The 14,283-nt window shown below is 53.7% G+C and overlaps 1 protein-coding gene across 2 annotated transcripts; it reads right to left on the bottom strand.

The window, feature by feature from the left end:
- Window positions 1-1,408: 1,408 nt before the first annotated feature.
- LOC104043089 (AN1-type zinc finger protein 5-like) lies at window positions 1,409-12,616 on the bottom strand. 2 transcript variants are annotated; one of them, XM_064469816.1, is made up of 7 exons: window positions 12,481-12,616; window positions 11,745-11,997; window positions 10,444-10,617; window positions 8,899-8,992; window positions 8,059-8,177; window positions 6,317-6,427; window positions 1,409-4,014 (listed from the first exon to the last, which is right to left on the bottom strand). In XM_064469816.1, exons 3-7 carry the CDS (start codon window positions 10,592-10,594, stop codon window positions 3,866-3,868), a joined length of 624 nt encoding a protein of 207 aa, XP_064325886.1. In that variant the 5' UTR covers window positions 10,595-10,617; window positions 11,745-11,997; window positions 12,481-12,616; the 3' UTR covers window positions 1,409-3,865. The 2 variants fall into 2 exon arrangements, with proteins under 2 accessions (XP_064325886.1, XP_064325884.1); XM_064469814.1 differs by having other exon boundaries at window positions 11,745-12,042; window positions 12,481-12,612.
- Window positions 12,617-14,283: the final 1,667 nt, after the last annotated feature.

The raw sequence follows: 14,283 nt of genomic DNA, 5'->3' as shown, positions 1-14,283 counted from the left end.
TGTATAAATGCCTTGTGGTGTCTCAGTGCGGGATGCAGCTTTGTGGGTTACCACCTATCTTTGGGCAAAAATGAATTAAATAAAATACCTCCACTCTGTGTGGAGTCTGGCATTTTGCATGCCAGGTGAATGAACCCGCTTTTCGTAACAATCTCTCTGATATTTTTTGAGATTTCTTTTGCCGTGATCACGGCTTCGGATGCCAAGTTGTCTGCATGACCAACAGTCCTGAAAGCACCAAGGCCCTTGAATGTTCCCGGCGACTCCCATCTAGAGCTGATCACCTTGTGCACTTCACCTAGCAGCACCTCAGGGATTCCACATCATCCAGGATAATACCAGCAAGTTTCCCTCTATCCAGGTAAAACAATGGCTAGAATCATAGGAATCACCCCCACTTCTTGGCCCTCCTCTTCATCCACTCCTTTGGCAGTTCCAAAAGAGTAGCCCTACGGCCGACTGGTGCTTCTGTACCTGTCTTGCTTTCACCTTGGTGGACTTTGTGAACAGGCATGAATAGTAGTCTTCCACCACTTCAGCGATCAACACTGACAGATCTTCCTTCCCTTCGAGCACCTTTTCAAAACTCCCCTGAAGAACGGGCAGTTTTTCAGATGCCAACCAGTCAGAAATCGCTTTCCGATAGTGGGACCTCAGTCCTCCCTCCACACGCAACCCAATGTCTGCAAGATGTTCTCCTTTTTCTAGATGTTCTCTCAATTCCTGGTCTTTTTCCCTTCTTTTCACTGGACTCTTATGGAAACCTCTTCTTTTATCACTTATCTGCTTCGCAGTTTTTGACAGAGTATGTTCTGCAATCAAATTATTGATGTTCTTACTCCCCTCGTACTGCTCATCCAATCTCCGCAACGGCTCCACCTCCTCCTCCGTCCAGCACTGCCGCTGTACCCCTCTGTCAGTACACTCCTTTGGGCAGGAGGCAACAATCTGCTCCAAGTTTCTGACAACTGACCGGGCCAGGTGTTGTGTGTTGCCCCAGGCCGATTTTTGATTGGAATATTCTTCCACATTCCCCACATACTAAGCCCTCCACCTGGGGTGGAGGTCCCACTCAGGTCCTAGGCCTGGGCCAAACCCCCCCACCCCATATCACGAGCACCATGTGGTCCCACCCCAGCCCTACGAACACAGGTAGAGAAAGCAATTCCCCCGCCAAAGGGGAATCCGGTCCCCCAGGGTGTAGAGCTGCTGGGTATGGCCGCAGGACACAGCCTACATACCAGGGCTGGGGAAAGAGAAACCTAACCCCCAACCCCTGCCAGCACCAGGCTCTGTTCATTATTATCCATGGGGAAATTGAGGCACAGAGCCCCACAGCTACCCCAGAAGAGCCCAGAGTTGAGCCAGCGCTTGACACATCCATGCCCGTAACAAACCATCCACAGCATCCAAGCAAACTAGACTGTTTTAATATTTACACATATGAAGAAGAAAGAAACAAAAGGGAAAAGGTAGGTGGTGGTGAAGTGGGCGGCTGCCCTTTTGCCATGTGGGTTTTCCCGGTGCATCCACGGGAACTGTTTCCCCTCCCCAGGGGCTGCTGGCCTTCATGCGAACACAAGGCAAGGGGTGGTTGCAACTTCTCACAGCTTCCCCCCACCCCGAGAGTGATGGCTTGTTCTCAGCCAAAAACCTCAACGGTGAAACCCAGCCTTGCCATGCACCGCTGGCACCGTGCTTACGGCCCAGGTGCGTCCTGACACTAAAACATGCTGCCACTCATGCGCTCCGGACGTGACGCCCATGTTACCCAGAAGCAAAAACCTGAGGAAAAGGCATTTGCACCATTTTTGGAGGTCTGAATCCTCCTGGCAGCGCTGTACAATGGTAGCTGCCGCAGGGCGCACACTGCTTTGGCTGAAATCATATAGGAAAAACAAAACCTTTGGAATGTTTCCCCCACAAACCCCAGGGCAGAATTGCCATAAATAGAGGAAGAAGCTGACGCTTGGAAGGAGCTGCCATGATTTCCCCTAGCCGCCAGTTCAGCCCCTGCAGCTCCACTCTCTGATGCCCTTGTATGAGCTGATGCTGCAGAAAAATGTTTCCAAAGCGTGGGATGGCCAGAAGTGGGGCAGAGGCTGCCGCTTTTTCCCTGGGACCATCTGGGTTTCTCTGCTTGTGAGACCACTAGGAGCCCCATGGCTGCAGCCCTGCTCCCAGCATTCCCAGAGGTGGCTTTGAGCTCACCCCAGGAGCCTCCACCTGTCTCACTGCATACCCAAGCCCCACATTTTCCTTTCTAACACCCCCAGAGCCCTCCACATTTTTTCTGGAGTGCTACTGAGCCCAGCATTCAGCACCCCAGAGCCCTCCACGTGTATCTGTGAGCATGGATGTGCCCCAGAGCCTTACAGGTACCTTTTGGGGTGCTCAAGTCCTCTGAGCATGTTCAGTGTACCCCAAAGCTCTGCTTTTGCCTTCCCTTGCACCCCAGAGCCCTCCCTGAGTCTTCCAGCACCCCCAAGAACTCTACAAGTCTTTCTGTGGGCCCAGAGCCCTCCAAGTGCCTCTCCCTGCTCCCCAGGGCTCCCCATGAGCTTTTCTGAAAGCCTCTGCCTGTGCTTCTGGGCACCCCAGGACCCTCCTTGTGACTTTTCACATGCCCTGCAGCCCTCCACGTGCCTTTCCCTGTGCCCCAGATCCCTCTGTGTGGCTTCTAGAGCATCTCCTGGGGATCTGGCCCTGCCTCCCATCCCATGGGGACAAGTAGTGGGGCGGGAGAGCAGGGAGGGGTGGGTGGGCTTGCTGAGCCAACATGCTCTCAGGGGAGAAAGGCTCTCACCGAGTACTGGCGAGGACCATGGGGAAGGAGGGGGCCCTGCCATCCACCTGCGTGCAGAGACAGGAAAGGAAGCAGAAGTTTGGTGATCTGAGCTTTGTGCACAACCCTGATGAGAAAGAATGGCGTAAGGCAGAAAGCAGGGAGCAGAGGGGAAAGGAGAGGCGCAGGCGCTGCTGTTACAACAAACCTCACTTGGGAAGTGGCCAACAGTTATTCAGGGGGCGTTGAAGCATGAGAGGCTGGTGCAAGGGTGTCCCTCAGGCTTGCTGCGTCCCTGGACGCAGCAAGCCTGGCAGGCTGGCTCCCTCCCTGTGGTGAGGGGCATGAGGCAGCGAGCAGTGTGGAACAAGTAAATGCCACAAAGCAGTACTTTCCTAAAGGTCCTGACCTGTGGCTGGAATGTGTCTACATTGCTTCAAGCCACAAAATAACTTCACTGTGCCGGTACTCTGCTGCTTAACCACCCCAGTGCTTCAACAACAGTGTCTCAAAGGGAGGGGAGGGGTATTTGGGGTGTTAAAACTACAGAATCCTTTTCTGCATCTGAGAACAAACACCTCTAGGGGAGCAGAAGGCAGCCTTGCTGCCAGGATTCCCCAGCTCCCGGTTTTACATCTGCCACAAAGAGATGGCGGTACAGAGGGAACAAAGTCCAGCGGCAGCTCCCGGGCCCCAGCCGCGAGTCCCAGGTGGTTCGCAGGACTCAGAGCTGCCAGCTGAAGGGCAAGGCTGGCTGGCAGAGCCCTGCTGCCCAGGCCGTGCAAACCGCCCCAGCAGAACCAAGTCCAAAGGTCTCGGCACTGGAGCGGTGGGGCGGGATGGTCCCTTTTCCCTTGGGAAGCTGGTCGAGAAGGGATCAGCTGAGCTGTGGCTGTCATACGGGTAATGGAGGGAGAGGAGGAACGGCAGCCTTCTGCCAAAGAGGAGGTGCGAGGAGTCTCCGTATCCGGGTGCTGGTTCACGTGTGCTGCTGGAGTCCCTATCGCACCACTGATGGGGCTGGGAGGAAGGGGAGGAGCACCAGGCCACCTGGCTGCAGTTGGAGCTGCTCAGCCCCCTTCACAACTTCTGGATCTTCTCAGCAATAACGATGGGGTTCTCCTTACGGATCTTCTCAGCAGCTTCTGCCTTGTAGTCGTAGGGGCAGGCATGCACATCAGAGTACCGGTGAATGGCACAGAACAGGTTCCCGCAGCGGCAGTCAAAGCCTGAAGGGAGAAAGAGCAGAGAGACAAAGCCGCGTTAGATGCCATCCAGCCGGACAGGAAGGTGGCAGGGCCCCTGCTCTTTCCTGCCAGGCCAGGAAACTCCACTAATGCAGAAAGAAGGTCAGATGAGGGAGGGGGGCCACTGTCCCCGACAGGCAAACAGGAGTCTCAGTGTGGGGGAAGACCACGGGTTGCTCTTCCATTTCCCCTGGCTTAGCCGCTCCTATGAGTGCATGCACTCTGGGCAGCCCCAGCTGTCGTGGCAGTGGGAAACGCTCCCAGAGCAGCTGCTCTCCACGTTCCCCAGGGTCAGGGGACATGCCGGGGACTGCACAGTACCAGATTGCTAATCCAGACCAGGCTCCCCAGGCTGCAAGGAGGCAGCCTGAGCTGGAGCCGAGCCCTCGAGCCAGCTTGGCTCCCCAGGCATCACACAGCAGCATCTGGACTGACCAGCAGCAAGCCTGCAAGCAGCAAAACCTGTACCTCGTTAGGATCACTTTTGAGCTATTTAGGCTTCAAAATTCATAATTTAGTCATTTTACTTGGAGATAACGCTGTTCTGAAGTGCTGCCATTATCACAGCACACACAAACTGAGGCACAGAGCAGGAAGGGGGTTTGCTACAGGACAGCAGATCAGCTCCCCATCACACTGGCAGTGACTGATGCTCTTTCCTTTCATGTCTTTCCAACTACAGGCTGTAACGACCACAGACACCTTGCTACAAGGTGCCAGTTTACTCCCATTTGGGAAAACTCATTTTATCCTAAATGCCCTGCATTCACAGGACTTCTCTGCATGTTGATTCCTAAAGGAGACAAAACTTCTCACACTTTGAAGCTCTAAAGGAAATCAATCCTCCCTGCAGATCTGAATCATAGAATCACAGAATGTCCTGAGCTGGAAGGGACCCACAAAGACCATCAGTCCAACTCCTGTCCCTGCACAGGACAGCCCCAAATTCACACCATGGCTCTGAGGGCCTTGTCCAAGTGCTTCTGGAATATCGCCAGCCTTGGTGCCGTGATGCCTCCCTGGGGAGCCTGTTCCAGGGCTCCACCACCCTCTGGGGGAAGAACCTTCTCCTAATACCCAGCCTAACCCTCCCCTGGCACATCTCCCTGCCATTCCCTCGGGGCCTGGCGTTGGTCACCAGAAAGAAGAGATCAGCGCCTGCCCCTCCTCCTCCCCTCAGGAGGGAGCTGCAGAGCGCCATGAGGGCTGCCCTCAGCCTCCTCTGCTCCAGGCTGAACAAACCAAGGGACTTCAGCCGCTCCTCGTACAGTTTCCCCTCTAAACCCTTCCCCAACTCTGTGGCCCTCCTCTGGACACTCTCCAGTAGCTTTATACCCTTAATGTCCTGTGGCGCCCAACACTGCCCACAGCACTCGAGGTGAGGCCGCCCCAGCACAGAGCAGAGCAGAAAAGGCTGGGCACAGAGTACCCTGCTCAGTCCTAGGCTTATAAACCCATGTTTATTCAATGACAGTGCCCTCAAACATCCAGGCAAGCTCGGGTTCCACAGTGTCAGGTGCTGGGCAAACCTCCCAGGCCAGACCATGCCAAAGCAGCTTACAATGGATGAAATCTGAAGTGTGTGTGCAGTCCCTGGTTGCTGAACGCACCGAGGAGGCTAAAGAGGAGAGCGCTCTGCTAGAACAGCAAGACCTGCACGGCTCTAGAGTTAACTTTTTTCCGGGGAAATGCTAAATGCCAGAGTCAATTTACAGGAATGATGTTTTTATTAACAAACCACAACCAAGCTAATTGCTTCATGAATTGCCTTTCCAGGGGCAGTTTCCCCATTGATACCAGTCAGCTGACACCATCTCAGCACTTCTCTCCAGCTTTACAGGCTGAAGACTGAGAGCCATCTTGCTCTCAGGAAGCTAACAGTGGAAGTCAAGCAATGTTAACTTTAAATGGGATGAGTCTTAGAGTGGGATTTTCAGTTTGGATCTATCTTAGTTCACATCACTATTGTGAAAGCTTTACCACCGACTTGAATAGGAGCAGAATTAGACCCACAGCGAGCACTGCCTTTGCTTCTACAAGCAGCTTTGGCCAAGTTGCAGAGATAACCTGAGAGGCACGGCTCCACCCTGTTCCACAACCCTGCATCCACAGGCTCGCAGGGACCCCGACAGCAAGTGGCAGATTCCCCAGGCTACCTCCACCCACCAACCCACGCCAACCCTCTGAACCCAGGCATTATCGCAGCACAGGAGATCTGTTCGCAGGGCTATGAAACCAGACTAGTCAGGCCACAGGCAAGTTTTCCCCACAGCCAGGGACTTACCAGTTAGCCCTATCTTCTTCCGGCAAGTAAAGCAGCGATTCTTCTTCTGTTTTGGCTTTTCTGAAGCTGTCTTGTTCTCAGCTGTGTTCTGGGATATTTCAAGCAGGGTACCTGAAACAGAGGCCAGAGTTTTGCTACCCTTCTTGATAAACCAAGCATCACATTCATTTTATTACAGGAGCTGCCTGAGGCCCTACTGATTCTGGGTCTGTGCCAGACACCTCTGTGTACACATTGCCCCAGCCAACATACCCCAAACTGTGATATTTGTCTTGTTCCACAGAGATCTACACCTCACACAGCCTCATGTTTTCTCTGTTTCAAATTCCTTAAGTCCAAGGCTCAGAAACACCAAGGAGGTATTCCAGTTTAGCTAAGGCAGAGGTAAGGTAATGTGATGCTGTTTAGCTCCTGCCAAGGAAAGGTACTACTGAGTAGAATTACCCAGTGCTTGCCACAGGTTAAGCATGTGTCTGGATAGTACATCAGCTAAGCTGTAGTGACAAAACAGTTGTACAGCTGAGCCTACAGTTAATCTTTGCAAGGGGGAAAAAAGTTAACCCCTTGTAAGTACTACTAATTATTTTTGCTGACTCTTATGTAAGTGTTCCTCGTATGTAGGTCTCAGAATGCTTTACCCAGATACTCATCACTGTCTCTAATCTACCAAAAGGAAAACTGAGCTCTGAAAGCCAGATTGTTAAAGGTCACTGATGCTTAGCAGGATTTCCTACAGTACCTAAGCAGGTTAGAGAAGTCGACAGGAGGGAGGAGCTCCAACTGCTAGCAGATACACACCTGCAGCGCACACTGCTCTGAAAATCAGGCTAAGGAGACAGAGGCAGAGATAGCTTTGTGGATATGACCCTAAACAACTCCCTAACAATCCCACAGTCAGAAGAAAGGGGCAGGCTCTTCCAAGCCTCCCTTTCACCAAATACTCTCTCACCTGCCTGTTGTAAATTGTCCCCATGGCTTACAGGCCAGAGATTACCAAATCCAAAATGCACAGTTATATGCGGTGACTAGAGCCTGTTTTTTTAGCAACCAACAACTCGTGGGGTTTTTTTTAGCTTTGAATGCAAGCAAACTGTCAGTTGAACTAAAGGAGGGTGTCTCCAATGCAGTGTTACTTGGTTACGGCTCAGCTACAACACAACAGCTCACCCTGTAATTCATTGACTGGAGGACATACGCTGCTGGGCAACGACACCTGTGCTCCTCTACCACTTCAAGGTACGCACTTTGCAAAGCGACAGTGTTGGCGCTCCCCTCCGAGGGGCAGGCATGCTGCCCATCACACAGGATGACACCAACCAGGCCAGCTGCTGCCCCTGGGCACCACCGCAAACACTTCTCCTTCCCTCCCTCGAGAGACAGCAGGGAACTGCAGCCAACAACAGCCGTGCAGCAGGCCGTGGGATGCTCCGGGCTTTCTGCCATTCACTAGGATAGGCATCATGGAAGATTATCCTCCTGCCAGCGAGTCAAGGGCTGGCAGCTACTCAGCCCTCAACCCACAAAGCAATCTCTATCGACCTGCCCTCAGGCGCAGCATTTTCTCTCCTCCCTGTTTCAGAAACAGACAAACTGTTTTCTCCTTAGCTCTTTTGCTAGGTGATCCCTTCCTGCCAGGAGGTAACAACTGGCCCCTGGAGTTAGCGGCCAGTATTGTACTTGCTGCTCAAACCGACTTGCGAGATTGGTGTAATTCAGACTCGTGCAAAGGCCAAACCATCTACCTGATGAGGAAGATGCTGATGAGGCTTCTTCTGTCTTGATCAGTTCTTCTGGCTCACTGCTGTTTTCTTCTCTGGATATGCTCATGGCCGTCATCTGATGGGTCACAGGAGTTTGAGCACTGGAAGCATTTGCAACAAACAAACCATAGAGCAAACACAAGTATTTTCTCTTGATGAACAGTTATGTGGGAGAGATCTTCAGCCCATAAAGTTAATTTCATGATACTCAGAGGTAGCTCAGGACTACAGCAGGCCAATTCCCCTTGAGATTTGGGATCAAAGTTCTTCACAGACACAAATGGAATGAATCTGTGATGATCTCAGTTCCCTTTTCCACCCAATTATATCTCAAAGCCAAGGAAAAAGCCCATCCAAACAAGTCCAGGGACAGGGAAACTGAGTTATGAGCCAGGACTGTAACGCAATGGTAGAGCTCAACACGGTACTACCTTCCTTCCTATCAAACACGACTGAGGTACCTAATCCTGCTGTTGCAGCTTCCAGACTGGATCATTGCCAGGTGCTGTCACTTAGGACTGAGTTGAATCTGAACAGTTTAACACAGCCAGTGACAGACAAGGTACGTTGGCTCTAAGAGAACCAGGACGCCATTTAGTTTACTACAGGTTTTAATTTACTACCAATCCTCTGATACCTGACTGTACGCATCAGTCATCATTGACAGGGACATCTGTGTCTTCCAGATAAACCAAGAACAGTGATCCAGCCCACTTTACAGATCCCCTTGGCCATGTGAAGGACGAGAGACAACCCCTTGTGTCCCAGGGCTGATTTTTAGCACAGCTGCAGATCCCCCCACCCTGTAGGCTATGCCCCTACCTGGCTTTCACATCCTCAGGCATGGAGTCCCCCTCTGCACGCTGCCCTGCAACTGAATCTGAAGCCATGGGGCTGCTGTTGGGACCACTGGGTGCTACAAGACAAGATCACAGTCTTGGTAAACTCTTTAAAATGTCAGCAAGTTCCTTGGGTGCTTGACAGCCCAGGAGAAAGCAGGACAGGCACTTTCAGCAGGCTTTAACCTCCTGCTCCCTACCAAGAGCTAGGAGGGCGCACCCTGGTTGGGATCACTCCCAGATCCCCTATTCTTATAATCTCCCCTCTGAATTTGGGCACAGGTCTCTGTGGGGACAACACATCAGTGCTGGACAGACCTCACTGTGACCCAGTGCAGCTATTCTTACACTAGATCAGGAATGACTCCTTGTATCAGGATCCCTCTGGAATTAGCTGCTCATCTTCCTGAGGACTGCAGGCCTCATTTATGGAGATCTGCTTAGCTCCTCAGGATCTGTGAACTCCCTTTTGAGGGATGCCAGTTTATTTGCAGGAGTTACATGCTGAATGCCTGCCATTACTGTGTTTTGTAACATCTGCTAAAACCTGACTTCAGTCACCCATGTCATTCTTTGACTCACCTTCTTTTCCACAACACTGCAAGGCAAACTCCACATCAGCATCAACATTCTCCTATCAGCATAAATTAAAGTGCTGCAGGTACCAACATACCTCAAACCCCACGTTACTTTGCAACTTCTCCAAGGTATAAGAACCAGATCCTCATCTGCTGAAAGGAAACAGCTTTGACAGAAGCACGTTGGTTTATGTCAGCCGAGGATCTACGTCAGGGTCTTTAGGGAAACCCTTTGTCAGGAAGAGCTGTGTTCCCAATATAAATTTTGGGTGGGTAATTCAAGGAAAGCCATTATTACACTCAGGAATAAAACTTCAGAAGATCTCTGGAAGGAGTTTCTCACCAGTATTGCAAAGCCTGTACGTGGGGCATCTGCACAAACTCTCAGCAAAAGAAAATCCTGCTAATGATGGAAAGAGCATCCTTTCTGTGCACCCAGCTGCCTCCCAGCTTGGTGCTCTGTCAGCTCTGTTCAGCTGCAAGAAACAAACCTTTTATTTCATTGCTTTTGATTGTCAACCCTGTTAAGATAAGAAAATTATGCAAATACAAACTGGCCAAATTCTTCCCAAATAAAAAGTCATTTCAGGGGTCTGTTGTGACTCCCAGCAGTCAGCATGTAACTCAGGCAGCAGGTAATAGCTAAAAATTTGGGCCACTGTTAGTGCCAGTGAAGTTTTGTGGTTTACTGGAAGGTGCTGACTGGGACGGGCTTCACAAACAGCTGGGACAGGGAAGAAAAGAACTGACCCCCTTCCAGGGAACAGAAGTGTTCAAAGGCTCAGGTCTTTGATTTAGAGGCTCAGGTCTACAGGAAAAGACACAAGTTTTCCAGGAGGGAATAAATCTGCTGGCAGCCAGTACCAGTACCACACTCTATCCCAGTCACTTAACACAGTCTGCATCCAGGCACCCATTTAAGACAGATTTCTCAGCCAAAAAACCTCTACCTGGGGGGCTTATCCGGTCACTGCTCTGCTGCCTCTGCAGAAACTCCTTATAGCAAATGGAGCACATCCCGTTAGTCCGGGGGCTGCCATAAAATCCACAGCCTGTGGTGCACAACAGAGGCACCTGGGTCTGGTTCGTCTCCTGAGCCATCCTCTCTCCTCCAAGGCACCAAGCTACAAACAGGAATAAAAATGAGACACTGTTAGGGCTGGAGCATTCATTCATTGTACGCCGCAGCTGATCAGGAAGGAGCACAAAGGATCCCGAGAGAATCTGGTTCCTGCACATGCACGACACAATCCGAGTCCCCTGAGCACAGGGTACACAAGGCTCGTAAGCAGCCACAGGACGCAAGTCCTGGGGCCTTGAGCCACCCAGAGCTCAGCTGCAGGAGCCTGCCCAGAGCCAGGCTGAACAGCCGACAGGAAACAGCTCCCGGTACTCCCTCCCCACACCACAAGGCTCCCAAAACTCCCAGTGAAGGGACACACATGTAAGACCTGAACAATCTGCTCTCCAACGGTAATGAGAAGTGCCATCGCAGCATGACTGGCTCCTGCAAACACTGACACAAAGAATGCCACTCAAAAGGCCAGCGTCCAGCCTAAGTAGTTACACTTTGCACTTAGTGGCGCTTGTTTTCATTTCAAGCCTGTTTTACTACTTTAGCTCTCAGGAAGGTGATATAAGTGAGGCAAAAAGAACTCGTTGACTCTCAGTTTTGACATGCTCATGTATTTTCTGACCCATGCTGGCATACGTAGGCTGGAAATAAGGATAAGGTTTCTTCCCAGTAGTAAGATGTGATTCTAGAACACCTTCCCGGGGAAAAGAGCAGACACGGTGAAACCTACTTTTAAAATTAATCTTAATAATTTCTCCCTAGATCACCTGCAGTTGCCTCCAGACCTGGGAACTGGCCCCTTCCAGCCACACATGGTATAGCATTTACACGGCCAAACTGCACTGCATCCTTTTAAACCAGAACCATGAGCAATAACACCCAGCAACAACAAACACCAATTCAGACGTGTGTGAACGACATGGCTGTGTCCGGTAGAGCTTCAGTGGGGGACAAGGGGAGAGGATGTTTGCAGGGCCGCGGCGGCACAGGTGGCTTCAGCTCGGGTGCAAAGACACTGTGTTGCTACTGGGAGTCCCCAGCAGCAATCCCCTTCTCCCAGCACGGCAGATGCACAAAGTATCCACCGCTTCACAGGTAACTCTGCCGCTTGCTTTCACACTCCTACAAAACTTGCTCCACCGAGGGAATAAAACAACAGGAACACGAAATCATTACCCTCCCAAGAGCGCTCCCGTGGGATGGAAGTGAATCAGCTCCGGTTTAGTCCTCCTTGTCCTCAGCTGGGTGATACGAATTTCTGCTGTGCACTCGGGGCTCCCCTTGCAGAGCTCAGACCAGCATTCACATTACCAGACCAGGAGTCCTTCCCGGCTCAGACCGACCTCTCCTTCAGCCCTAGCAGCCAAGAGAGCCTCCTCCGCACCGGAGCCTCCTCCACACCAAAGCCTCTGGGAGCAGACCTAGCAGGCTGAACAGACAAATTTTCAGGAGTTTCTTCTGATTTTGAGTGCCCCTGGAGAGAGAAGGGAACGACTGCTGTGACTTTGGGCAGAGTTCAGCTCAGCTCTCCCTTAGCCAGCAGCCCAGGGGAGAGCTGCAGCAGGAGCCGAGCGGCACAGGGCTCTACCGCAAAACCAGCTGAAATTAAGAACCACTCCCCCTCCGGCTGCTCTGCCCCTGCCCCCGAGCCGAGCCAGGTAACCCGCCGCAGGCTCGGGACCGCCGCCGCCGCCCCGTCACCCTCCGGCCGAGCCGCCCCAGCCGCTGCTCGGTCGAAAGCCGGCGCTGCCCCTGGGGGGACGAGATGCCTTCCCGCGCCTCCCCGCCCGCCGCGGCCGGGCCCCGCGCCCCGCTCCCCGTCCGCGGTGGAAATCGAGGCCGAGGCTTTGGGGCCTGCGCGGCGGCGGGCGGGTCCGGGCCGGGGCACCGGGCCGCGCCGGGTCCCACTCACCGGCGGCGGAGGCGGACGGCCGCCGGGCCGGGTAGGGCCGGCCGCCGGCAGGCTCAGGCGGGCGGCGGGCAGAGTGGTCTGCTGGGAAACATGGCGGGCGCTGCCGCGGGACCGCGGCCCCCGAGCGCCCTCCCCCGGGGAGGGCCGGGCCGGGCCAGGCCAGGGCGGGGCGACGGCCGGGGAGGGCTGGTAGTAGGGGCGCGGGTATAGGTGTGCCCTGGCTATAGGGGAGGGGGCTGTGATCTCCCTAGCTATATGAGCAGGGATATAGGTGTACCCCATTTATAGTTAAGGAGGTTGAGAACCTCCTATGGGGGGGGGGGGGGGGGGGGGAGGAGGAGGAAGATAAGATAAGATAAGATAAGATAAGATAAGATAAGATAAGATAAGATAAGATAAGATAAGATAGCCAGACCTCACTATAGAGGGGGGATTTGGGATCCCCTGCTATAGGGACTGGGTCACAGTCAGACCCAGGCTATAGGAGAGGGGTGAGACCCCTGTTCCCCCAGGCTATAGGGGCTGGGACATCAGCTGGACCCCAGCTATAGCTGCTGGAGGAGAGGGTGGGCAACATTCTTCCCCCCCCCCAGCTATATGGGCCAGTTATATAGGGCAAGATGCAGCTGGCTCTGGACCTGGATACCCTGGCTCCAGGAGAGGGGCTGGGAACACCCGCCCAGCTCCTGGGGCCGTACCCCATCTATATGGGCTGAGCCGGGAGGCACTGGTACCCCTTGTGTGTTTCTGCTGCCGTACAGCATTGACTGCCCTGAGCACACATGCCTTTTCCACCTCACCCCAGGCTGTTTCCCCGCAGCCCAAAGACCCCCAGGGTGTCACTACTGACCCCCTGGGTCACCCTTCCCATCGAGGCAGAAAGGGAGGGTAGGAGGCTCAGGGGATCTCTGGCTGGAAGGGCTTCCCAGCTCCAAACCATTCCTGCTGCTCTTCAAGCCTTGGTTTGGGGTTGGGTTTTTTTAATTCAAGCTTTGCTCAGGTGCGTTGTGACCTGGCTCGTCACAGAGCTGGTTTGCCTCCGAGCCTGTGTGCCTGTGCCCAGGGTTGGTGATCAGAGGGTGCCCGGGGCAGATGGATCACCTCAAGAGAAAGCACCTGTTGCCTGGCCATGTTGGGGTTCAGGAAACACCCAGGAGCAAAACCCCTGGGAAGCCACCACCAAGTTCTGCTCAGGTCTCTCCCCATCTTCTTCCTGGCCCAGGGGGCTACAAAAAACTCTGTGCGTTAGTCCTAAGCCCCGGGCAGGCTGCCGGAGCGGGGTTTCTGCTCATCTTTGGTTTGTGGCAGAGGCACAGACGGGACTCTGCTCTCGGGGTGCCTTTCAGGCTGGCTCTGGCTGCACAAAGGTGTCTGTTGGTGCATCTTGATTTACTTGCGCTGGCCGGCATGGGGAATAAATGCAGCTGAGGGGCTGGGCAGGTCGCTGCCCCAGTACCCTTGGCCCTGCCCTAGCACCCCCAGCACGGTTCTTGTGGGGCCAGCACCGGTGAGAACCCCCCACTCGGGGCCGTAGCCACGGCCATATGGCCACCAGGCAGCACCAGGCTCCCATGGGAAGGTGGGCACCCGTGTACCCACGCACCCCCTCACCCACGTACCTGTGCACCCCCGCCCTCTCCACGTCCCCTTTGCCTCCCCGGGCACCCCTCGCTCGCTGCCAGTCCACATTCCAGCCAGCCCTGCCCAGCAGAGTGGGTTCCCCTCTGGCTCTGGAGCCCCACTTGGCTACTGAGGGTCCCTTGGCTAATGCAGACCAGGGGTCCTGGGACCACCAGCACCAGT

Source organism: Phalacrocorax carbo, chromosome 19 (assembly GCF_963921805.1).
Source record: "Phalacrocorax carbo chromosome 19, bPhaCar2.1, whole genome shotgun sequence".
Taxonomy (NCBI): Eukaryota; Metazoa; Chordata; class Aves; order Suliformes; family Phalacrocoracidae; genus Phalacrocorax; species Phalacrocorax carbo.
Note: the sequence above shows the minus strand (reverse complement) of the source record. Positions and strands in the feature narration are given on the sequence as shown.